The 26,348-nt window shown below is 37.6% G+C and overlaps 1 protein-coding gene across 1 annotated transcript in view; it reads left to right on the forward strand.

Annotated features, from left to right (window-relative positions):
* Positions 1 to 790: 790 nt before the first annotated feature.
* The window catches only part of LOC114050108 (cation channel sperm-associated protein subunit epsilon-like), a 190,545-nt gene continuing 164,987 nt past the window's right edge, over positions 791 to 26,348 (forward strand). Inside the window, exons 1-2 of the mRNA XM_027871681.1 lie at positions 791 to 1,001; positions 20,167 to 20,270. Coding sequence (XP_027727482.1) covers positions 791 to 1,001; positions 20,167 to 20,270 — 315 coding nt within the window. The remainder of the gene's footprint in view (positions 1,002 to 20,166; positions 20,271 to 26,348) is intronic.

The raw sequence follows: 26,348 nt of genomic DNA on the forward strand, positions 1-26,348 counted from the left end.
TGCAATCCTTAAAAGGCTGCTCAAACACCCAAGGGGCTGCTGAATCCCACTGCTGTTTCTACTGAGAAGATGACCTATGGCCTGGGCCACTTGTGTGCAAGGTTGTGACTGCAGCTCCCAGTGTATCTGCACCTGTGTGCCTGTCACCACAGGACTTTGAGATAGGCAAAAAGATAAAATGGTTTGGGTGTTGTCTTTTGATTCATGTGTAAATTGGAATTTAAGTGAGGCAGAGTTGCACAAAGTTGTCTCTTCCAGAGTCATCACAATCCAGAGTCAAGATGACTGGTGATGGCTCAAGATGCAGTGGATAACCTTGTCATCTTTATTGTTTAACCAAGTGCTAAGTGCTCCACAGTGCCTGCTTCAGCTGCCTTCATAGCTCTTGGAACAAAATGTTCTCATTCAGCAGGGGAAGTCTTCACATGCTTGGGGTAGATACCCCCCTAACTCACCAATGGGTTTGAGACTCGTTGGTTACCTTCAATCTAGTTTAGCCCATCTGCCAAAATGGATTACCGGTGGGTGGCCACTTTTGCTTCTTGGAACCACAGGTGAAAGTTAGGTGCATCAGGTGGACACCAAAGATGGAAAGCAGCCCTCACACCAGAGGTACTAGTCTTTCCTGTACACACCTTCCACCCCATAAACAATTTAGAGGACTTCCACTTCCAGCAGCCAAGATGGTAGAGTAAGAAGTAAGTTGCTCTCACTCTCCCTTATTGACTTCCAAAAGCCCAGAACATGTCACCCCAGGAAGAAACCCTGGAACAGCTGAACCAGCAGAAAGATGGAGTGCAGCAGTCTTATAGCTCAGGAAGCTTGGGAGATTAATGGGAAAGGCCCCTTTCACTCTGGAGGAAGAGAAGCAGCACAGAACAGGAGGTGTCTCAGCAAGCCAGCAGAAAACCCCACCTCAACAAACAAGGTGGAGATCCTGAACCCCAGGGTGGTGGAGCAGGCAAGCACCAATACCAGAACCCCCGAGTGTCTCAGTACAGGTAGGGAAACCTGTAGACACCAGCTCAGAAAACCACCATGTGCAACGACATTCTCCAGCACCTTAATCTCCCAGTACCTCAACAAAACTCTGGGAAGCACAACTCCAAGAGGTAAAGCTCCATGTTGACAGACATCCTCCAGCAGTGAAACATCCCTGTGCAAGGCCCAGGTGAGCAGGAGCCAAAGAAAGCAGTGCAAGGCCTGGGTAAGCAGGCTTCCCCCCAACCCCTACCCCCAAAGCTCCGGTGTTGCTGAGCCCAGCCCAACACAGGTAAGCTACCAGTACCCTACAACCTCCAACTGTCAGCACCTGAGGCCCCAGTGCACAAAGCCAGTGACCAGGCCCCAGGCTCCCAGCACAAGAAGCTTGGGTCAGTGCCCCCTGCTCTTCAGCAGGACAGCTCAATTTTCTTTTAAGTCAGGAAATAAGCAAACACCATGAACAAAAAGAAACAGACAATGACCATAGATTCTTATTATGGGGACAGGGAAGATCAAGGCAGATTCAAAAGAGGACAACATTGTCGATATACCCACAACTGAAATCTCAAAAGGGACTATGAGCTAGTCTCAAGCCAAAAAAGCCTTCTTGGAAGAGTTCAAGAAGGATTTTAAAAGTCAAATAAGAGAGGTAAAAGAAAAATTGGGAAAGGAAATGAGAGGCATGCAAGAGAGAGTCAATAGCTTGGAAAAGGAAGGATAAAAATCAACTGTAGAAACCAAGTCCTTAAAAAAAAAATACAATTGGCCAACTGGAAAAAAGTACACTGAAGAAAACAGCTCCTTAAAAAGCAGAATTGGAGGTACAAAAACTCACTGAGGAGAAGAACTCCCTAAGAAGGGCCAAATGGAAAAGGAGGTACAAAATCTAATAGAAGAAAACAATTCATTAAAAATTAGAATTGGGCAAGTGGAAGCTAATGACTCTACAGAGAGTGAGAATCAGTCAAACAGAAAGAAAAGAATGAAAAAATAAAAGAAAAAATAAAATACTTCATTGGTGAAACAACTGACCTGGAAAATAGATCCAGGAGAGACAATTTAAAAATTATTGGGCTACCTGAAAACCATGATTAAAAAAAGAGGCTGGACAGCATCTTTCAGGAAATCATCAAGGAAACTGCCCTGAGATCCTAGAACCAGAGGGTAAAATAGTCATTGAAAGAATCTACTGATCACCTCCTAAAAGAGATCCCAAATTGAAAATGCCAAGAAATATTGTAGCCAAATTCCAAAATTACCAGGTTAAAGAGAAAATACTGCAAGCAGCCAGGAAGAAACAATTCAAATATTGTGGAACCGCAGTAAGGATTACACAGGACCTTGCCGTTTCTACATTAAAAGACTGCAGGGCATGGAATATGACATTCTATAAGTCAAAGGAGCTTGGATTACAACCAAGGATCAACTTTCCAGCAAAACTCAGCATAATCTTTCAGAAGATGGCATTCAATGAAATAGGGGGCTTCCAGACCTTCCTGAGGGAAAAAAAAAAAAGACCAGAGCCCAACAGAAATTTGATCTTCAAATACAAGACTCAAGAGAGGCATAAAAAGGTAAACAGGATAGAAAAAAACTTGTTATTAATAAGGACAAACAGTTTACGTCCCTAGAAAGGAAGATGACACTTGTAACTCTTGAGAAATGTATTGTTATTATGCCATTTAAAGGGGGGTATACATAGACAAAGGGGGTAGGTATAAGTTGATTTTGATGTGATGATAAAAAAATCTAATTAAGTGGATTAAGTGGATCTGATTAAGGGATTGTACTGAGAGAAAAGGAAAGGAGGAGGCAGACAAGGGTAAATGAAAAGGCACAAAGGTTCACATGAAAAGGCACAAAAACCTATTACAGTAGAGGGAAAAAAGGAAGGGAAAGGAGCATTGTTTGAACCTTACTCTCATAAGATTTGGTTCAAAGAGGGAATAACATAATCAATTAAGTATAGAAATCTAACTTACCCTATAGGAAGTAGGAAGGAAAAGAGAAAAGAAAAGGGAGGAGGTAAATAAAAGGGAAGGAAGAAGTAGTCAGGGTACTACCATTTTAAGGGTAAAAGGGAAGAAAAGGGAGTGGGCTAATAGAAGGGAGGGTGAACTGAGGGAGTCAGTGGTCAAAAGCAGAACACTAGTGAGGAGGGAAAGGGAGAAAGGAGAAAGAAAAGCATAAATGGAGAGAAAATAGGATGAAGAGAAAGACAGATAGTAATCATAACTGTTAATGTGAATGGGATGAACTCTCCCATAAAATGGAAGTAAATAGCAGAGTGGATTAAAAACCATAATCCTACAATATGTTGTTTACAAGAAACACATTTGAAGCCAAGGGATACACACAGAGTAAAAGTAAAAGGCTGGAATAGAATATATTATATTATAAGCAAAAATAGACCTAATTAAAAGAGATAAGGAAGGAAACTACATCTTCCTAAAAGGTACCATAGACAATGAAGTAATATCATTACTAAACATATATGCATCAAGTGGTGTAGCATCCAAATTCTTAGAGAAGAAGTTAAGGGAGTTACAGGAAGAAATAAATAACAGGACTATACTAGTGGGGGACTTCAACCTCCCCCTTTCAAAACTAGATAATTCTAACCACAAAATAAACAAGAAAGAAAGTTAAGGAGATGTACAGAATTTTGGAAAGGTTAGATATGGTTGATCTCAGGAGAAAACTGAATTGTGATAGAAAGCAGTATACCTTTTTCTCAGCAGTACATGGCACCTACACAAAAACTGACCACATACTAGGGCATAAAAACCTCACAATTCAATGCAGAAAGGCAGAAATACTAAATGCATCCTTTTCAGATCATGATGCAATAAAAATTACATGTAATAAAGGGCCATGGAAAGATAGACTAAAAATTAATTGGAAACTAAATAATCCTTTAAAAAAAAGAGTGGATCAAACAACAAATCATAGAAACAATCAATAACTTCATCCAAAAGAATGACAATAATGAGGCAACATACCAAAACTTATAGGATGCAGCAAAAGCAGTCCTTAGGGGAAGTTTTATATCTCTAAATGCTCACATAAATAAAATAGAGAAAGAAGAGATCAGTGAATTGGGCATGCAACTAAAAAAAGCTAAAAAAAAGAACAAATTAAAAATCCCCAATTAAATACCAAATTAAAAATTCTGAAAATCAAAGGAGAAATTAATAAAATTGAAATTAAGAAAACTATTGAACTAATAAATAAAACTAAGAGCTGGTTTTATGAAAAAACCAATAAAATAGATAAACTTTTAGTTAATTTGATTTTTAAAAAAAGAAAGAAGAAAACCAAATTACCAGCTTCAAAAATGAAAAGGGGGAATTCACCACCAATTAAGAGGAAATTGAAACAATAATTAGGAGCTATTTTGCCCAACTATATGCCAATAAATTTGACAATCTTAGTGTAATGGGTGAATATTTACAAAAATATAAATTGCCCAGATTAATGGAAGAGACTAAAATACTTAAATAACTCCATTTCAGAAAAAGAAATTGAACAAGCCATGAACTTCCCAAAAAAAATCTCCAGGGCCAGATGGATTTACAAGTGAATACTATCAAACATTTAAAGAGCAACTAATTCCAATACTGTATAAACTGTTTTGAAAAATAGATGAAGAAGGAGTCCTATCAAATTATTTTTATGATACAAATATGGTGCTGATACCTTAACCAGGAAGAGTCAAAACAGAGAAAGAAAACTATAGACCAATTCCCCTAATGAATATAGATGCAAATTTTTTAAATAAAATGTTAGCAAAGAGATTACAACAACTTATCAGGCAGGATTTATGTCAGGAATGCAGGGCTGGTTCAATATTAGGAAAACTATCAGCATAATTGACCATATCAACAACAAAACTAACAGAAATCATAAGATTATCTCAATAGATGCAGAAAAAGCTTTTGACAAAATATAGCACCCATTCCTATTAAAAACACTAAAGAGCATGGGAATAAATAGAGTCTTCCTTAAAATGATAGATAGTATCTAAACCATCAGCAAGCATTATATGTAATGGAGATAAGCTAGAAGCATTTCCAGTAAGATTGGGGGTAAAACAAGGATGTCCATTATCACTACTGTTATTCAATATTATACTAGAAATGTTAGCTTATAAGCAATGAGGAGAAAAAAACATTGAAAGAATTAGAATAGGCAAAGAAGAAACAAAGCTCTCACTCTTCACAGATGATATGATGGTACACTTAGAGAATCCTAGAGAATCAAGTAAAAAATTACTTGAAATAATAAACAACTTTAGCAAAATTGCAGATTATAAAATAAACCCACATAGATCATTGGCATTCCAATATATTACTAACAAAGCCCAGCAGCAAGAGATAAAAAGAGAAATTCCATTTAAAGTTACTGTAGACATTATAAAATATGTAGGAGTCTACATGCCAAAACAAACTCAGGAACTACATGAACACAATTACAAAACACTTTTTGCACAAAGTCAGATCTAAATAATTGGAAAAATATCAGTTGCTTATGGGTAGGCTAAGCTAATATAATAAAAAAATGACAATTCTACCTAAATTAATTTACTTATTTAGTGCCATACCAATCAAACTACCAAAAATTATTTTATAGAGCTAGAAAAAAAATAACAAAATTTATCTGGAAGAACAAAAGGTCCAGAATATCAAGGGAACTACTGAAAAGAAATGCAAGGGAATGTGGCTAAGCTGTCCCAAATCTTAAATTGTGTTATAAAGCAGCAATCATTAAAACTACTTGGTACTGGCTAAGAAATAGAGTGGTGGATCAGGTGGAATAGGCTAGGTATGCAATACATAATAGTCAATGACTATACTGACCTACTAGTTGATAAATCCAAAGACTCCAGCTTCTGGGATAAGAACTCACTATTTAATGAAAACTGCTGGGAAAACTGGAAAATAATATGGCAGAAACTAGGCACAGACCAACATCTTACACCCTATGCCAAGATAAAATCAAAATGGGTACATGATTTAGATATAAAGACAGATACTATAAGCAAATTGAGAGAGCAAGGAACAGTTTACCTATCAAATCTATGGAGAAGGGAAGAATTTATGGCCAAACAAGAGATAGAGAACATTATGAAAGGCAAAATGGATGACTTTGATTACATTAAATTCAAAACCTTTTGCACAGACAAAGCCAATGCAACCAAGATTAGAAGGGAAGCAGAAAGCTAAGAAACAATTTTTACAACCAATGTCTCTGATAAAGGCTTCATTTCTAAAATGTATAGAGAACTGAGTCAAATTTATAAAAATACAAGTCATTCCCCAATTGATAAATGGCCAAAGGACATGAACAGGCAGTTTTCAGAGGAAGAAATTAAAGCTATCTATAGTCATGTGAAAAAAAATGCTCTAAATCACTATTGATTAGAGAAATGCAAATCAAAACAACTCTGAGGTACCACATCACACCTATCAGATTGGCTAACAAGACAAAACAGGAAAATGATAAATGTTGGAAAAGATGTGGGAAAATTGGAACACTAATGCATTGTTGGTGGAGTTGTGAACTGATCTAACCATTCTAGAGAGCAATTTGGAACTATGCCCAAAGGGCTATAAAACTGTGCCTACTCTTTGACCCAGCAATACCACTTCTAGGTCCATATCCCAAAGAGATAATAAGAATGTGAAAAGGACCCACATGTACAAAAATATTTATAGCAGCTTTTTTTGTGGTGGCCAAGAATTGGAAATTCAGAGGTTGTCCATCAATTGGGGAATGGCTGAACAAGCTGTGGTATATGAATGCAATGGAATTCTATTGTGCTATAAGAAATGATGAGCAGGCAGCCTTCAGAAAAACCTGGAAAGACTTAAATGAACTGATACTGAGTGAAATGAGCAGAACTAAAAGAACATTGTACACAGTAACAGTCACATTGTGCGATGACTGACTTTGATAGACTTAGCTCTTCTCAGCAAAGCAAGGACCTCAGACAACTCCAGAAGACTCACAATGGAAAGAACTATCCACATCCAGAGAAAGAACTATGGAATCTGAATGCAGATGGAAGCATACTATTTGCTCTCCTTTTCTTTTGTTGTTTTGTTTTAATTCTTCTTTCTTGTGTTTCCTCCCATTGGTTCTAATTCTTTATATCATGACTAAAGTGAAAATATGCTTAATATTAATGTATAAGTTGATCCTATATCAGATTGCACACTGTCTTAGGGAGGAGGGAGGAGAGGAGAGGGAGAGAATTTAAACTCAAAATCTTGTGGAAGTGAATGTTGAAAGCTAAAAATTAATAAATAAATTGTTTAAAAAAATTAGAGAATCAGGGAAACCTTTCATAACTATCAATGAAGGAAGAGTTATTGACCAGGCAAAGGATAGAAAGGCTCACAGAACGTAATATAGACAATTTTGATAATATAAAATTTAAAAACTTTGTACAAACTAAAGCAGCATATTTTTAATTAGTGGGGGAATAATTAGCTGGGGAAAAATATTTTCAGCAAATTTCTCTTTCAAAGATCTGATATCCAAAATATAAGGATATTGATACAAATATTTAAGAACCACCATTACCCAAAAGGTAAATCTTCAAAGGATATGAAAAGGTAGTTCTCAAAAGAAGAAAAACAGGCTATCAGCAACCAAATAAAAATATTCCAAATCAATAATAAGAGATGTGCAAAGCAGAAGAGCTCTGAAGTTCTATTCATTCTCATCAGATTATCAAAAACAGAGAGGCACATTAATGAACTGTTAGTAGAACTGTAAGTTTTTCTTGAAAGCAGTTTGGAGCTATATCCAAAAAGTCACTGAATTGTGCATGCAGTATTTTGACCCAAAAAAAGAACTTCTAGTCTTATTCCTCAAAGAGATAAATCAAAAAGGGAAAGAACATAAGTACAAAAATACTTATAGCAACACTTTTTGTTTTAGCAAACAACAAGAAACAAAGTGAGTGCCCATCAATTAAGAAATGGTTGAACAAATTATGTGTGGTATATGAATACAAGAATTGATGAAAGGGATGATTCAGAGAACCTAGACAGACTTATATGAACTAAAGCAGAATAAAATGACCAGAACCAGGAGAAAAAATTATACAATAATTATAAATACTTATTGAAGAAAATAATGTCATAAAAGTTGAACAAACTTAGTTAAGAAGAATCATAATCTCATACCTCCTCTAAGGAAACAAACATAGTTAAACAGACTCTATAGGTAAACTAAGCCAGGCTGAGATTAAATGCTGAGTTTCCAAAATCATACACTTACAAAACTACAAGGCTACATTTTAAAGAAATCATAATGGGCTAATTGAGAGGAAGAGCTTCATGTCATGAAGACTCAGTGTCAGGGAAATTTTTCACAAATAAAGTCTTTTGGGGAGGTTTTAAAAATGCCTTCCAAATGACCTGGTTTGGTTACAAGAAAGATTTCTTTTAGCCCAAGAGTGAAATGATCTTGTTCACATGGTCCTTTTCTACTATTTATGGAAGTTACTGAAATTATTAATAAAATCATAATAATAAGGTAGCATACTCTCCCCCTTAGGTTCAGAGTAGAGATTTTTTATCTCTAACCAGGTTAAATTATGTGTATTTCTCTCTTCTTCCATTATTTCTTAAAAAAAAAAAAAAGAAAGCAAAGCCCAAGTTATAGGTAGTAGAGATTCTCACTTTCATATGCAAACCTTTTCTGTGCATAAGAAAATGTTTATTTTTTGTTGCAATGTGTCAAGTTCACAATAAAAAGAAAAAAAATTAAAAAACCAGAGGTTCTTCAATTTAGAACTGAAAGGGGAGACCTTAGAGATCATCTAGTCAATGTGCTTATTTATTTGCAATAAATATTAGATGTTCATATTAAAATTTAAGGAAAGGGTTTAACAGATTGTAAATTTTCTTTTTACTTTAGTGCACCAAACACAGAAATGTTCTGTTTCACTGAAGGTGTTCATAACATAAAACCCATAATTAAAGATAAGGTAAGTTGACTTTAACTAAGATTTTTAAAATCTTGAGAAACCATTTTTACTTGTTAAATCTTACAATGTCTTCTTTCTGAATAACTACAGTTTTTCAATGTTAGCTATAGACTGCATTTTGGCTATAAAGAAATGAGACTGTTTGTAATGTAAAACATTGCTTGCATTACTTTATAGTCATATGCTAAGAATTTAAAATTTTATTTATGAGACTGTATTACTTGTACTTTAATAATTTAGTTACTTTGAGTATTTTTAAATTGGGCAAAAATTAATAAGCTCTCATGCTTGCAGCACAGCCAATTTTATTGATATACAAAGACTGAATTGTGTTTTGTGGGGTTTTTTGCTGCCTTGGCACTATGATAGTAGTGATACGTAGTAGTAGAACTGTATGATAGTATAGTATGATAGTAGTAGAACTATAAAGAAGGCTTAGCCCTGCGGCTGAATCATTCAATATGTCATGTTCTCCCCTCTTTGAATGTGAACTCCTTGAGTGCGAAGGCTGTCTTTTCTATTTGTATCTCCAACACTTAGCGCATTTCTTGGCCCCTATTAAGTCCTGAAATACTCTTTTATTCATTCATTGGTGGGTGATAATGGGAATCTCCCTTGTTTTCCTGCTATAGACTCCAAAACACTTAGGTGAAAGGGAAAAAGGAAAAACAACTTCTTAGCACATAATCCTGTTTGCAATTTCTCTTTTTCCTTTCTTTTATGCATTCCTTTGACCTGTTTTTGCTTTGATGCTCTGCTCACAAATACAGTACAAGGAAGAGCAGCCACTACAACATATATCTAATTTCAGGTACCCAACCACTTGTGCCTAAGCTTTGAGAATTTTTTCCCATCTGCAGTTAGCAATCTTTATTTTCAGTACGTGGGTGACTAAAAAATAAACAAGATAGGTGCAGTATAGTTTTCTTTCTGTTTCTTTAATATTTAGATAATAGGGATGACGGATTTTGAATTTTTCTTCTTTTTTGATTCCAACACTGGTGATTCATTCAATGTCTAAGGAACTATTGTCAAAGATTAAAAGAATTCTTAATTTTTATTATCGCTCCCTCTGTTACCTATGGTCCTCCTCACCCCCTAACTTCCAGCTTGTCTATTGAAGACAATGTAGTACTATAGGAATGCTTTTATTTGTTCATTTGTGAATTTTTTTCGTATCAAATACATATTAGATCCTGTATCCTTGGATAGGATGTTCATCCTTCTAGTGAACACACACACACACTCACTTCCAAAGAGCTAACTTTGACAAGAAAATGTATTTAACATCATGAGAGAATAGTAGGTAGGACTATCTTGCCGTGCCCCTTGACAATAGACAAAATCAGGATAATGGAAATGAAAGCCTAATGGTTCATTAGAAGTCTCTTAGATCCTCCCTCTCACCCCCCAAACCACTCAGGGAAATTTTGCCCCGATCTTAATACTGGAAAAAGACTGATTTTGGTAGGCTTATCCTCCACCACTTTAGACTTGTATGGAAGAGAAATCAAGAAGCCACAAAAAACTAAGAGAGCAAAGAAGGGAACAGCCATGTAAAGTCACAAAAGCTAAAGCCACTAGAGGGGAATTCACAATGGAAGTAGGAAAGAGGCTTGCATTGATGCTGTTGCCAGAACCACAAAGCATATCTCTTAGCAGATATTGTTTTGCTGATATCCATTGAAAGGGCAAGATCAAGGTGGTGATTCTCCATTTTCCTTCTCTCCTTTCCTTCCCTCTTTTTTTGAAAAGCTGTGTGCTTGATGATCCCATCTCTTTCTTAAAAGTATGTTTAACTTTCAGGGGGCAGTCAGGAGGACCTTAGTTCAAATCCGACCTCAGACCAAACACTTGATACTAGTTGTGTGACCCTGAGCAAGTCACTTAACCCCAATTGCCTAAAAAAAAAAAAGAAAAAAAAGTATGTTTAACTTTCTGCTTACTTGTTCTCAAGCAAGCAATTGTGTTCGTTGCAGTTGGCCACTAATTACTCACTGATAACGTGTCATTGTTCAGATGCTGACAGAGAAAGGCAACTGGTGAGTGCCTGGATGGAGAAAGACAGATTTAAAGCTACTTTTGGCCAGAACGCTATCTCTGGCTAGAGTCTCAGAGCAATTGGAGAAAATTATTAATTCATTTTAAACTTCCCAAGGCAGAGAGAGATTACTTAGACTGGGATCCCTAAGCATTGGGTGAAAAGCAGTGGATAGAGTAGCCTGACAAGCCAAGATGGAGTTGAAATGGGGCCCTCACCATTTTCCTCTCATTATTTCCAGTGGAAAAAGAAAGTCGCTACTGAGAGAGGGAGATTTCCCTGAATGAATGACCCAAAGGGAGGAGTATATCAGACCACATAATGGTGGGAATGAGTAAGACTAACTGACAGCCCCACCATCCTGTTGAGGAGTAGATGCTAGGGGTACTGGAACCCCAAAATCACTACATGCAGGTCCCGCCCAAAAGAATTCAACCCAAATCTTCTTTCAGCTGAAGACAAGGTTTATAAAAGATGAGCCAGGCAGGCCAGACCCTTAGACAAGCAGTCATGAGGAAGTATCAGCCCGTAAATGGTGGCCAGGATGGATCTTATATATAGAAAGACTATGGGAGAGATCTGGGAGTGGGCAAGTAGTTTTGGGGTGACTGGGGGGGCTGGGAGAAGGGGCTTCTTGATGGGAGTGGCCCGTACTGGAGGAGGAATTTAGGGAGGATCTTGAAGATGGGGTGACTGGTGTGGGTCCTGGGAGTATCCCAATGGGAGTGTCTGAAAGGTTGAATGGAGTCATCAGGAATAGACAGTGAAGGGGTAGGCTTTATTAGGGTAACAGAGAACTGGAATATAGGGCCTAGAAGATAAGGAAGAGGTTGAATGGGGTCTGGATAAGATCCAGGATGGGAAATATAACCTAAGGCTATAGACAATAGGGGACTGGGCTTAATTAGGGTATCAAAGAACCAGTTGATAGAAATAATAATCAGGAGACTGCTAGACTTCCTTGACCAGGTAAGTGAGTTCAAGGAAATTTTAAGGGTTTTGGGGGACCCGTAGACAAACGAGACCCAAATTTTTCTTTAGGGTGAGGGGCATAGATCTCAGCTTGGCCCATACCCAATCAGTCCTGCTTACCAGCATGACACCACTTCACCACCATGACACCATTAGAAGTATATCCTAGAATTCAAATGCTTTGTTTATTTTTCTAATAAAATACATATTTCTTAAAATACATTTTGTTTGGTTTTGTTCTAATGGGTCATTTGGCAGTATTGAAAACTTTATACACATGCTTCCCTTGCTTCTTCTCTTTGATTCCGGGGCAGCCTCTTAGTTTTTTGGGCTGGAATCAGGAAGGTTTACTTGGAATCATACAATATTGAAGCTAATAGGGTCTTTAGAGGTCACTTAACTCAACCCCCTCATTTGACAAATGGAGAAATAGAACTTCAAAGGGGACTTGTCTCAGGTCACTTGGCTTATTAAATGTAGCAAAAAGAGCTAGATTCCAAGGAGACTGGAATTTCCCTTCTTCCTTTTACTTTTTAAGATTCTCTTCTCGTTTTTCCCATTTCTTTCCAGTTCCTTCACATCTTTCTTCCACAGTGTTATATGGAAAAGAGGACCATAGTGAACATCAAACTATTTTGTATTTATTATTGATGAAGAGATTACTTTTCTTGTCAGTGACTAAAGAATCTCTATAAATGCTATAATGCTATAATTTCTAAATTTCTTGATTACATTTTGGAATTTGTCTATTTGTTTTGGTCATCTTGAATAATTAGTTTTTCTATTACTTAAATTATTCATCCAGAAAATAGGGATTAAGATTATATTCCTAATATTGTTTTTATTTTAAAATTAGCTCAGAGCTTCATTTCCATCTCTCCTTCATTTCTTGGTAGCCACCAGAAGCTGAGGAACGCTATTTATTTGTGGATCGTGCTAGTGATTGCTTTCTGTGGTATTTCCTATCAAGGTAAAAACTTTTAAAAATCTTTGTAGGTAACATTTATATAGCACTTTGAAGTTTGCAAAGTATTTTACATACATTATCTCACCTGATCTCATTAATACTTCTATGTGTTCAAGTTCAATTTTTTTTATGTTTCATATGTGGATCATTCATTTTGTGTTCCCTAAACTAGCTTCCCATCCCTGCTGTGATCAGTGAAATATGAAATAACCATGGAAACCAAAGTTCAAGGTTCTGAGTATGTCACTTGATTAAGAAATACCTGTCAATTGCATAACAAATTGGGGTCAGGCCTCCTTGGCTTGGCACTGGACCCAAAATACAGGAGGAGGCAGATTTTTATGCATTAAAAGAAAACAATTAACAGGATATAACCAGGATACAAGATTAGGTCATCTGATTTCTAATTGGAGGAAAGATTAGGGGCTTTCTGAGTAGGGAGGGAAAAGTAACTGATTGGCTAGTATGAGGCCAGTTTTCAGATAAGACGTAAAAGTTGCTTGAGATGTATAATGGTGAGAAAACTCCTTGCATTAATCTTTGGATCTGACTGGGTTTCTGGTCAGCATAACCTAGGTCCTTAGTTAAGGGTCTCTAAGCAGCAGATAGAGGTGGTCCAGCTTCCCAGCCATGCAGGTCTAGGTTCAAACAATGCAATAAAGTTTTCTCTCAATTCCCATAATTGAATAAAGTTTTCTTACAAGACAGAAATAGGAAAGGGAACCAAGATAGATCCAGAATTGAGTCACAAGAAGGAGTCAATGTGGTTCTCCCAGTTTCTACAATTATCTCAATCCCCCTCATACTTTTGATTCATGAGAGGAGGGGCCAACCCACTCCCCCCATAGATCACTTATCTATAAGTCAAATTTATAAGGTTTTTAATGTGCTCATGCTCACCATCAACATTATGTACCAAGAAAAGACCACTGTAAAAAGACCTGAGTTCAAATCTGGCCTCAGACACTTGACACTTACTAGCTGTGTGACCCTGTGCAAGTCACTTAATTCCATTGACTAGCCAAAAAAAAAAAGAACAAAAGAACAAAAGAAAAGAGAATAAAGAAAAAAAGAAAAAGAAAAACTGAAAAAAGAGAAAACAAAAACCAAGAAAAGACCACTGGAAAGCATCCTTTTGCATAGCTACAATATAGCTACAACATAGTACAACAGCTAACACAGAGTCCAAGAACAATAATGATAACATACAAACCTTGTTAAATAGATTGTACAGGTAAAGTAAGTCTGGCTACAAATCAAACTACTTAGAGGGCTCACAATGGACTCTTTTTGAGAGGGGAGACATGTCACCAAGGTAACCAAGAAATCTCAGGAAACATAAACACCAAGAAACAAAAGATTAAAGCATACAATGGTGATCATCAATATTAAATAAGATGAAGTCTCTTTGTATCCTATGTCCCACTGTCCCAATGTCCATTTAATCAGCACATTTTTTTCTTGAGTCCCAGATGTTTCATGTAGTTGTCTGGTCCCTGGAAATACCTTTTCTTGGACTTTCTGGAATAGGCCTCATTTTCAGGACTGCTCTGAAGGGGGCTCCTTCTAAGTTACATGTAGATATTCCTAGATAATTCTCCTAACATCTTCAATAACAAGACTTAATACATTTTAGCACAATCTCTTAGATTTGGTTTTCCAGTAACTAGTTCATGTGGTAAAACCAGTTTGAGCCTTATGGTTCTGATCCTTTTAACAACAGAACTATAAGAACATCAAACTAGGAACCCATAATTGATGTGAAGCTTTAGGGAATTTCAGTTTTTATATATATTACTCGCTGTTTCTGTCTTTAGCTAAATTATGTACTTGATATAACAATCGTTTTTTTAAAAATTCATGATGGTCTAACTTGTTAAATGAACCCTTTTCTATCTTTCAGAATTATCAGACAAATACTTTAAAATGGGGAAATAATTTCACTTTCTTTACAATTATCAGTACAATTTTACATATAAAATCCTTAATCCAGTTTTGAGAATTTATTACCAAAACATTCTCAAAGCCTACATTTCTATTTAGAAACATTTGGAAGCCAATTGTATACATATATATCTATCCTAAAAATAGCACAGAATAAATATATATCCTAGGTATATACATATGTATATACCCTAATCCTGTTACTTTCTCAAAATTTACTATTCCATTTAATTAGGAAACTTTTACATTATATCTTTTTCTAATTCCTCCCTGAGGAGGGCATCATCCCTGTATTATAAGCTAAACACAAATACAGATTAAAATTGTAAGAGTTTCACATTTGCATCCTATTATAGTAACTCAGAGATGTTCCAATATGAATCTATTAATTAACAGATCTAGTAACATACTTACAAAACTTCTACTGCTCACCTTGCCTGATTATAGAAATTTGCTATGAAAGTAAAGGGAGGAACATAGTTATAACACCATCAAGACTCTTCCCCTTGAGGATATAGACAGACCCCACGTAAACCATAACAAGGAGAAAACTGCCTTAACTCTGTTTGATTCCAGGCACTAGTCATATCTGACAGCCAATCATGTAGTAAGGCCAGGCTTATGATTAACTAGGTGGGGAAATTTCCCATTCAGAAAGGAAATAACACAATAGAGAAACTGAGTCAAGAGGATCCCATCTTAGGCCATGAAAAGGTTGTCCCCTTAACTTTACCTGAGGACAGACATCCACCTGTAGAAGTTCTCAGACTGCAGCACATGCCATTTTCTCTTATTGGCTTCATGATAATTCAGACAACCATCCTTGTAATCAAAACAATATTAGAGTTTTTACCAATAGCAAAATTTCACTAGTCACCTATTAGGGTTTGAATATTATTATTTCTGATGTTTTCCTAACAGTAACATGTCATTTATTCTTTTTGGTCAGTCATTTCAGTCGTGTCTGAATCTTCGTGACTCCATTTGGGGTTTTCTTGGCAAGAATACTGGAGTGATTTGCCATTTCCTTCTCCAGCTCATTTTACAGATGAAGAAACTGAGGCAAACAGGGTTAAGTGACTTGCCCAGGGTCACACAGCTAGGAAGTGTCTAAAGCCAGATTTGAACCCAGTAAGATAGTCTTCCTGAATCCAGGGCTGGCACATTTAACCCTTACTTATAAATTAAAACTAACTACATCTGGTAGTTTCAGACATATAGCAAAGATGTGATTGTTGACTCATATTAATGTATTAAAGTGACATCTTTAAAACACCCTATACATTTTCATAATTTTCATAAGTGAGAGCCAACATTTCTCAAATGAAAAATCACCCTTTTATATAGTAAACTTGTAAATCCTGCCCCACCCCACTATTGACAAGTGTTCAGAGAAAGGATCCTATTTTCTTAGTTCTGAGTTCTTAAACTTCAGTATTTTAGAATTTTACAACATGCAGTCAGTAGGCCCGATAAGATCTTATGAGCCTGCCTGAATATAATACCTTCACAAGCATCCTGAGTCCCACTAATTCACTAGAAGTTTTTGATGGAGACCTTGTCTCCTGGCTGTAAATCATAGAGGGAAAAGTCCAAAGGTCCAGCCTGGGCTGCTGCTGCTCCTAGGTCATGCCTAATTTGTAATTCCTGTATATAGGAAGCAACAGAGGTATTTCCTCCTAGTAATGATGCATATACTAGGGGAAAAGGTTTCTCTTGGATGGGGTGGGAGGAGCTGTCCAAAAGACATTTCAAAAGCAGATATATGTAATTTCCCCCTTGGGCCTGCTGCACAAATAGAACAATGCTAGGAGGAGAACATCAGGCCATTTTATATGAATCTCAATGCCCAACTTGCCAATTGTTATTTTAAACTCCTTATTCATTCTCTCAACTTGGCCTGAGATTGAGGATGGTAAGGTGTGTGGAATTATGGAGTCACTCCTAGAAAAGAGTAGATTTGGGATAGGATAGAATGGGTCTACTACAGGACTGAGTGCTTCTATCAGAGTCAGTTCAGGTCGGTGGGCCAAAGTGAGAGACAATCTCCTTCAGGAATATTTTAGCAACAAATCTACCTGTGGTCTTTACACACCAAATGAACCAGGTGAATGATAACAAGACATACCTTACACTGTCCAGCCTTGGGCATACAAATGAAATCAATTTGTAAATGCTCAAAGTGTGTATAAGCTGAGGGATGCCCACCATAGGCTTGGGTGTGGAAGACATGTTGGTTATAAGCCTGGCAAGTAGTCAAAAAGGCCCATATACGGGCAGCTATGTTGGTGAAACCTGGGGCAATCCAAATCTTCCTGATGGAATCCATAATTCCTTGAGTTCCAAAGTGTCCCTTCCTGTGAACAAATAGACATACCTCATGATAGAAACTCCAGGGAAGGAATGGTTTGTCCTCCAAAGACACCCGGACCCTTAAAACCTATTTTGCTTTATACAATTGTTTCCACTTTTCCACTTCAGAGTTATCATAGGAAAGAGAGAAGTTCTTATCACCAGAAGACAGCATGCTTGCTTGACAGAGACATTAGCATGGTCAGTCCCTCCTATGGGGACAGGGAACAGCAGCCAGGGCAGTGGGAAATTCCAGGGCAGACAAAACATGTTTGATGAATCCCACATCTGCAATGACCTTACCAGCAGATATTAAAAATTCCCTCTGTAGCTAGCACGGCAGACATCAAATGCATATGTTGAGTCTGTATAGATTAGGGCCCTTTTTCCTTTGGCCAGATGATACACCTGGTTACATAAGGGCCATGAGCTGAGCAGCCTGAGCCCTGAGATTAGAAGGCATATGAGCTGCCCTGAAGATATCATACTCAGAAACTATATCAGCACCAGTATGGTGGGGGCCATCTCTCGTTACAGATGACCCATCCATGTAGAAAATAAAGCCAGAGTTCTCCAGAGGAGTATCAGAAAGATCATTACAGGGCTTTTCAGTCTTGTCTGCTACAGAGGCATAGTTATGTAATGACTCTCCAGAGACTGGTCAATCAGGCAGCAATATGGCAGGGTGGCAGACTGCACAGCACTTGAGAGTGGTGTTTTCATTACTCAGCAAAGTCACTTCGTATTTCGTGAGTCTCTGATCTAAGAAGGCCTGAGTCTGCTGATAGAGTAAGAGTGACTCAACTTCATGATGGCATTGCTTTATCAAAGGGGAGCCCCAAACCAAATCACAAGCCTTCTCCACCAAAAGGGCAGTGGCAGCTATGGCTGAGCTATGGCTCAGCATCAAACTGAGCATAATAATAAGTTATTGGGCTCAGAGTGTGACCTAATGCTTGAGTTAGGACACCAGAAACTACCCCCCTACCCCTGCTCACATATAAAAAGAGTGAAGGACCTATTGGGAGTCCCAATACAGGTATAGATAACATGGCCTTTTTGAATTCCCAACAGAGTTAAGAGATGTTGATCTAGCTGCAAAGGTTTTTGGAGCACAGTTTTTAGAGCAACAAGAGTAATGTCACTGAACAAAATTATCCATTGTCTGTAGTATCCAGCTGCTCCAAAGATGGCCCTCAGCTGCCACTTAGTGGAGGGTACAGAGAGTTGTTGGATAGCCTGAATGCATTTAGGAGAAACGGAATGCGACCTAGCAGCCAGGATAAATCTCAAATCTTCCACCTGTGAGAGGTAGCATTGGACTTTAGATTTAGAGACTTTCTGGCCTCTTTGGTGAAGCTCCAGTAATAGGTGATGGTTATCTTCCTGGCAAATCTCAGCATCTAGCACAGCTAGTTGTCTAAGAAGAACCACATTGCTTACAATCATGACTATCAGTTTCTTGAAGAGAGAAGACGCTTGTAGCCTCCCTCTCTTCTTTGGGAAACTCAAGCTTAGTCAAGACGGGGGGGTGAGTAAGATGGAGGGACAGAAAGCAGAAGAGAGGGAGGAGGTGAAAAAAGAGCTACAGCTAGTGGAGAATGCTCAAGAATAAAGGAGAGGTAGCCAAAAAAGGTGCACTGGGGTAGAAAAGGATACAGGAATGGGAAAGAAACTGTCAAGGCAGGATAGAAAGATGGGGACAAGAGCAAAGGAGTAGAAGGGGACCAAGGAACTGAAGATGAAAGAATTAAGGCAGGGTGGAAAGTCAGGGGTGAGGACAAAGGAGTAAGAAAAGGTAAAGAAGTGGGAGAGGAAGAAGATAAAACAGGGTAGAGCTATGGGAAGGCCAGAGAAGGAGAGGACACCTCAGACGGTATTAGTCAGATGCCATCAGATGACTTAAATTTAGTTAAAGGATCAGTTAATTTGCTCCACAGATATCAGTATTCTAGCTAATTTGGATTTTTATCCGCTATGACTAACCTTAAATCTTTCAGCATATGATAGATAGGCAAAGCCACTGAATTGAGGCCAAAATAATTCATTGGCTGAATTTTCCCCACTGCAAACTAGATATCATAAAATCTAATTGCTTCTTTTTCAGTCATCTCTGGCTCAGTTGGGAGATATATTTTATCCCATGCTTCAAGGAGTTTTTCTAAGGGAGTTCCTTTGCAACTCTTAAGTCTATGCTCCTATGATCCCTTAATAACCATGGATTGCCCAGTTATCAGGCTTCTCACCATCTGGACCAGAACCTCTGGAACCAGGCCTCTCACCACCAAAACCTTGTCCAAGAGCATGGCCACAAACACCAGTCCAAACACATCTCACACATGTAGGCATCAAGCATCCCATTGCTATATTGGAATAAGGCAAAGAACCTAATGTCAAATGTGAATTAAAACAAGGCCCTGGGATACTGATTACCAAGTATTTACTATCCCAGTTTCCCAATTCAATTACTTCCTCCTCCCCTGTATTTGGAGGAGGAAAACAATCTGATTCCTCCCTTCATCATCATAGGATCTTTTGGATGGAAATTCCAATCAGATCATACTTTGCTATTACCAACAATCACCCTGTCTCAATCCCTAGGCTTCAGAATCACAAACTACTTAAGCAAAACCTCTCTTATCCTGCTGACAGTCCCTGCTCCTTCATCCCCATCTACCTTAGCCTTACCTTCCCTGCTCTGCCCTCCCTTCTATTGTGCTCTTTAAAACCCCTGTTCTGTTGTTTAAAAAAACTTCCTTTCATCTTAAACCTCTTTGTTTCGTACCCATTCCATCTTTCTGCATTCAAAGAAACCTAGCTTTCCCAAGAATACCCTACATCCCTGGCTTCCCTCTGCACTACTGAGCATTCCTCCTAAGGCTTTCTGGCATATACTCTTCCCAGGAGGAAGAGATGACATAGTCCTCGTTCTGAGCTGCCACTTTCTGACCCTTCCTCTTCCACAATTACTCAGCAACTTCATCTCCTATGAAATTCCCTCCATCCAGGTAAATGGCCCTTTCCAGATGCTAGTTGTTATCTACCAGCTTCCAAGTCATTTCCCTTTTTTCTCAAACAGTTCAGCACCTGGCTAACAGTTTTCTTCTCCAGGTCACAAAACTTCATACTTGGAGATTTCAACACATATCCTGCTATCCCTTAAACACCCTCTCATTTTATTCATTTTGTCCAACTCCTAGCACTCTTTTTTTGGCCACACACAGTATTGTATGTGGTTTTACCATCACCCATAGCTAGTCTTCCTCCATTATGAATAATCTAACTTTCTTCTCCCTTGCTACAACCACATATCCTTTCTTCTCTTTTCTACCTGGCGCCTTCAAAATCCTCACTGCAGCATCCATTCACATCACCTCTTCCTTTTTTCCTATGCTATCAGCCCTACTCTACCTTCCATTTCCTCCCTTCACAATCTTAACACTATGGCTAACTCCATTTCTTGACAAAGAGGTGATGGACTGAAGATGAAGAACAAGACATATGTTTTTGGACATAGCCAATAAGGGAATTTAATTTGCTTGACTATTTGTATTTGTTACAAGGGCTATGTTGTTGTTGTTTTTTTTCCTTTTTTTCTGAAAGGAGCAGGTAGAAAGATGGATTGGAGGGATATGAATAGTTTAGAAAAAAAAGTCATTGAGTTATCCTTTTCTTCTTTTTAAAAGAAGAGAATAGAAGGGAGGCCAGAAAGAAGCAGAATAACTTTGACAAGCCACAGGCTAAACATATACTTAAAAAGAAAAGCAAGTTATACATAAGATAGATCTTCAGTTTCATGTATGATTCTATTTTTCTGTTCCACTATGTATATGGAAATGTTCATTTCATTTGGTATTTGCTAAGTTCAGGATAAAATTTTTTAAATGCTATAGTTAAACTCATTTCAACTCTATTACTATACTCTGCTCTCAATTCCTTTGGCCTGATGAATGTTAAAATTTGTCTTTACATGTAATTAGGAAAAAAAATATTATTTAAAAAAAAAATAGGAACCAGATTGTGGAGGGCTTTAAATGACAGACTGAGGATTTTGTATTTTATCCTAGAGACAATAGGGAGCCACTGAATATTTTTCAGTAGGATAGTAGCATGCTTAAATTCATGTTTCAGGAATATCAACTTGGCAACTGTGTGAAAGACAGATTGGAGAGGGTGTAGAATGGAAGAAAGGAAAACATTTAGGCTATTCCAAAAATACAGGAATGAGGTGATTAGTGCCTAAACCAGGACAAAAAAGTGGTGGAAGTAGAGAAAAGGGGATGATAGAAGATAAGTTGTGGAGGTAGAATCAACACAATTTGGTAAATGTGGTAAGCTGGTGGTTGAGGAAAAAAAGAAAACTTAATTACAGCTATTGAAATGAATTTGTTGCAGACTTTGAGCACAATTTCAAAAGAAAAGTTCCAAAAATGTCTTTCAGTGGAAGCCCTTTCAGTAAGCAAAAAGTCTCTCAAGGCAGCTATTTTAAAAGAGACAACATTAATTTGGAAACGTAATTTCTGGAATGTTAAAAATAAATTATAATCTTACCTCCTACATGAAATGACCAGAGAGAAATTGCAAGGCAAAATATAAATAGGTGTCTCATAGTGTTGTGTGTATGTATGTGTGTGTGTGTGTGTGAAGGGAAATTCAAAATTAGAAAAAGATCAAAGCAGTTGGGAGTATTTTGGAAGACTTTATGGAAAATGCAAATCTTAACTTGAACCTTTTAGAAAGTTTAGGGTTTGGATTGATAAAGGAGGGGGAAAGGAATTTAAGTCAGGAAAAAAACATCTTGAATTGAAGTGCTGAGGTAGAAATAAGCACATCATTTGTAGGGGCCAACAAGGAGTAGTCTGACTTGAGAGAACTGGCCATGTTATGGAACAGTAAAAGACGAAATTGACGGATAAATAAGACCAATGATTGTAAAACCTCAAAAGCCAACTGAGGAGTATAAATGTAATCTGATTAATCATACAGAGCTACTCTAGATTTTTAAGAAACAGTTTTAAGAAGATTAATCTGACAATAAATATTACTGACGTTAAAGGAAACATATCCAAGGACCTAATAATATTTGTGCATACATAATTAAAAGTAGTTACATAACAATTAGGGTTTTTATTTATTATTTACTTAAACATGTTTAATTTTTTTCAGTCACGTGGAAGACAGAGACCTACAGGTAAAATTAATTTTTTAATTCTGTATATCTTTTGAAGATATTTCTTACTTCTTACCTTTCTAATGCTCTAGAACAGTAATTTACAACTTTGATGTTTCCTTAATATTGGGAAGAGGGTGCAAAAGCAGTGAAACAAAAATGAGATATCATAACTCAGAAAAAAATAGCGATTACTGCTTAAAATATTTTTGATTATATAGTCAAAATATTTTCTGTTACTTTCAACAGTAATTTAATAAAATACCAGGCAATAGGACTTGGAATTCTGATTTATTTTTTCTTTAGCAATGTTGGGGTATTTAACAATGAGGGTCCTTTCCATGTCCTCTAAAATATCCCTCATATGGCTAACTCATAGGCTTCCAAGAGAAGAAGCAAAGAGAACCACAAAGTGGGTTGGGGTGTGAGGGTGTGGAGAAACAAGGTGCTAGTGAAGGAGATAGTGGGTGATGAGATCTATTTCAGTCCATGGTGTGAATCTAAAATCATAGAAATTTAACTACCATGATTAGAGTCCACTAGATCAATTTGAGCAATGCTTTTAGGAGTCCATGAAATAAATACAAATGTCTTGGATCTTTTTAACATTCATATTTTCTTTATTATTATTAATAATCATCAACAAACATTAACATTTCAGGATATAAGGGATAAAAAAGGATTATATATGAAATCATGTACTTGTGTTATGTGATTATTTTTTAAAACATATGTTAAATTTAATAAGATTGCTCTGTTTGGGTCCCTTTCCGAACTTCTTTTTGGTTTTTTTGTCTGTTTTTCCTGTTTCACATCCATTCCACCCTTCCTTTCTCCTGCATGACACTAATAATGCCCCAGACCAGCTTAAATGTAATGATCACTCCCCTTTGCTCTCTGGAATTCCTTCAGATGATTCAGATACCTGACTTTTATGCTAAGTATTCATCTCTGCTCCTGAATCTAAACTATTTAGTCTCAGATCACAACCTTATTATTTTAAAATACACTTTCCACAAATCTCTACCTACTAGACAACATTTAATTAAAAGTAATAGAAACCATCCATTAAAAACAATTGTCCTTGCCCCAAAGAAGGATATACTCACTGCTTTGGGGATCATATATGAAGTTACAAATTCAATAAACCTTCACAAAAGGAGTCTCCATTTTCAGTAATATATTTGTGTGTGTTGTTAATTTTTTTCAAATGTTTTATTTTTTCCAATTACATGTAAAAGCACTTTTTAACATTTATTTTTTAAAATTTTGAATCTAAATTCTCTACCTTCCTCTCTCCCTCATTCCCCTCTCCCCTCAGTGAGAAAGCAAACAATTTGATGTAAAACACATTTCCATTATTAGTCATGTTGTGAAAGAAAACACAGAGCAAAACAAAAACTCCAAGAAAAATAAAGTTTTAAAAAGTATGCTTCAGTCTGCATTCAGATTCCATCAATTCTTTCTCTAGAGATGGATAGCATTTTTCATCATAAGTTCTTTGGAATTGTCTTGATTCATTGTATTGCTGAGAATAGCTAAATCCTTCACAGATGATCATCATACAGTATTGCTGTTACTGTACAAAATCTTGTTTCTACTCCTTTCATTTTGCATCAGTTCATGAAAGTCTTTCCAGGTTTTTCTGAAACCACCTGCTCATCATTTCTTCTTTTTTTCTGCTCTTCATTTCTTATAGCACAATAGTATTCCATTACTTTCATATACCACAACTTGTTCAGCCATTCCCCAATTGATGGGCATCCCTCAATTTTCAATTCTTTACCACCACAAAAACTGCCGCTAGAAATATTTTTGCACATATAGGTCCTTTTCCTTTTTTTTAAAATTTCTTTGGGATATAAACCAAGTAGTAGTGTTACTGGATCAAAGGTCATAGTTTTATAGCCCTTTAAGCACAGTTCCAACTTGCTCTCTAGAATGATTAGATCAGTTCACAAGTGTACCAACAGTGCATTAATGTCCCAATTTTTCCACATCCCCTCCAACATTTGTCATTTTACTTTTCTGTCATATTAGCCAGTCTGATAGGTGTGAGGTCAAAGTTGTTTTAATCTATTGCACTAATCCACCACTATTTCTTAGTCAGTACCAGATTGTTTTGATGATTACTGCTTTGTAATAAAGTTTGAGATGGGTATAGTTAGGCCACCTTCCTTCACTCCAGTCATAAGAGCACTTTCTAGACATATTCTGTTACAAAAGAATCTACAAATACATACACTTACTGCAGGTAATTAACCTTATGTGTTCCACCTTTTCCCACTGCTTTTAAACTGACAAAATATTTTATTTTGCACATTTCTATCCCGTATGTTATTGTTTTCCAATGAAGCATTCAGAGGACATTTTCTTCAGGCAATTAAATCTTACTTTGTTGCTTCCATGTGGCATGGGAGTGATATTGGTTTCTTAAAGTCCATACCAGAGGAGCACAGGTTCTGACATGTTCTACTAGAATAGAAGGTTGTTTTTTATTATAATTCTTGCAACAGGGAGCAAAGCCAGAGCTGTGGATCTATGAATAGGTGGATACACAAGAATACTGAAGGGCTAGGGCTGTCCTGTACACTGGGGCCTTCCCGGAAATTGGGCCTAAACCTATCTTGACCACAGGTCAAGCCAGTCAGGGCAGCAGAAGGAAATGAGGCTTGAAGCTGTGGACTCATTTCTAAGTGACTGTGTGAAAAGATGGCAACAAGGCCAAAGCAACCATATGTATTGGACTTCCAAGATTGAGGTAGAAATCAGTCACTGTGGAAGAGAGTGGGGGGCATAGTCCTGGAACCCAGATCCATATCCAGCTCACTGTCCCAATCCAAGGTTATGGAAGAGGACAAGAAAGTAGACTAGAAGGCAGCCACCCTATCCAAATCTGTGAAAGGGCAGCAACAGTAACATCTAGACTTCAGAGAGAACTAAATCAGGAAGAACCTACTCACCTCATCCAAGAATATACAAGGAGCAGAACCTGATTCTGGCCACAAGAGCCCAGCATAGGAACTGAGGGTGGGAAGTAGGTAAACAAAATAGAACTCGTAATAGGAGGGCAGAACCTGGATGGTGGAGTGAAAGCAATGACTTGCTTGAGCTCTCCCCCAAACCTCTCCAAATACCTATAAAGAATGGCTCTAAACAAATTCTAAAGCAGCAGAACCCAAAAAAAGACAGAGTGAAACAAATTTCCAGCCCAAGACAGCCTGGATGGTTAATCAGAAAGGTATATCACTCCAGGCAGGGTGAGGAGCGCAGTTCGTCATGGGTGCGCAGGCTGCAGTGACTCTGGAGCAGGCCTCAGAGGACTAAAGGCAGACAGCTGTGGCGATTTCCAGACTTCTCAACCCACAAACACCAAAGATAATTTAGAAAGTCAGTGGGAAAGGTCTGTTTCTGCAGTGCTGAAAGAGGAGCACAGTGGGGTTCCAGTCCCATTCCCCAAGCGCAGCCCCAGGGTGGGGGCTGCCTCCTGAGCTTCCAGCCCACAGACTGAGGGGGAATCGAGTGGCTGATCAGAGGGGGATTGCAGGGATCTCTCTGCTGGTGCAGGATTCTCTTGCTTTGCCCATGGTTGGATCTGGGTCACAGTTCTGGGTGGCAGTCCTGGGGTGAGGAGGAGCGTTGGCATGGTGGAGCTTGTAGTGGCTGTGGAGAGGAAACCCTCCTCACAGTTCCAAGACAGAAAAGAGTGCTTCTGGTCACTCATAGAGCAGAGCACAGGCCAGGAAAGGAGTAAACACCTCGCCCTTGATCACAGCACCTTGGAAGAAAATTTACAGGTCCCTAGAAGTACCTCTGAAAGCAGCTGCACAAAACCCCTGAAGCTTGGGACAGTACATTCTCCACACTGGAAACAGACTCCTACCTTAACAAAGAGTTTATAACTCAAGTAACTGGT

This window comes from Vombatus ursinus, unplaced genomic scaffold (assembly GCF_900497805.2).
Source record: "Vombatus ursinus unplaced genomic scaffold, bare-nosed wombat genome assembly UNPS02014798.1, whole genome shotgun sequence".
Classification (NCBI taxonomy): Eukaryota; Metazoa; Chordata; class Mammalia; order Diprotodontia; family Vombatidae; genus Vombatus; species Vombatus ursinus.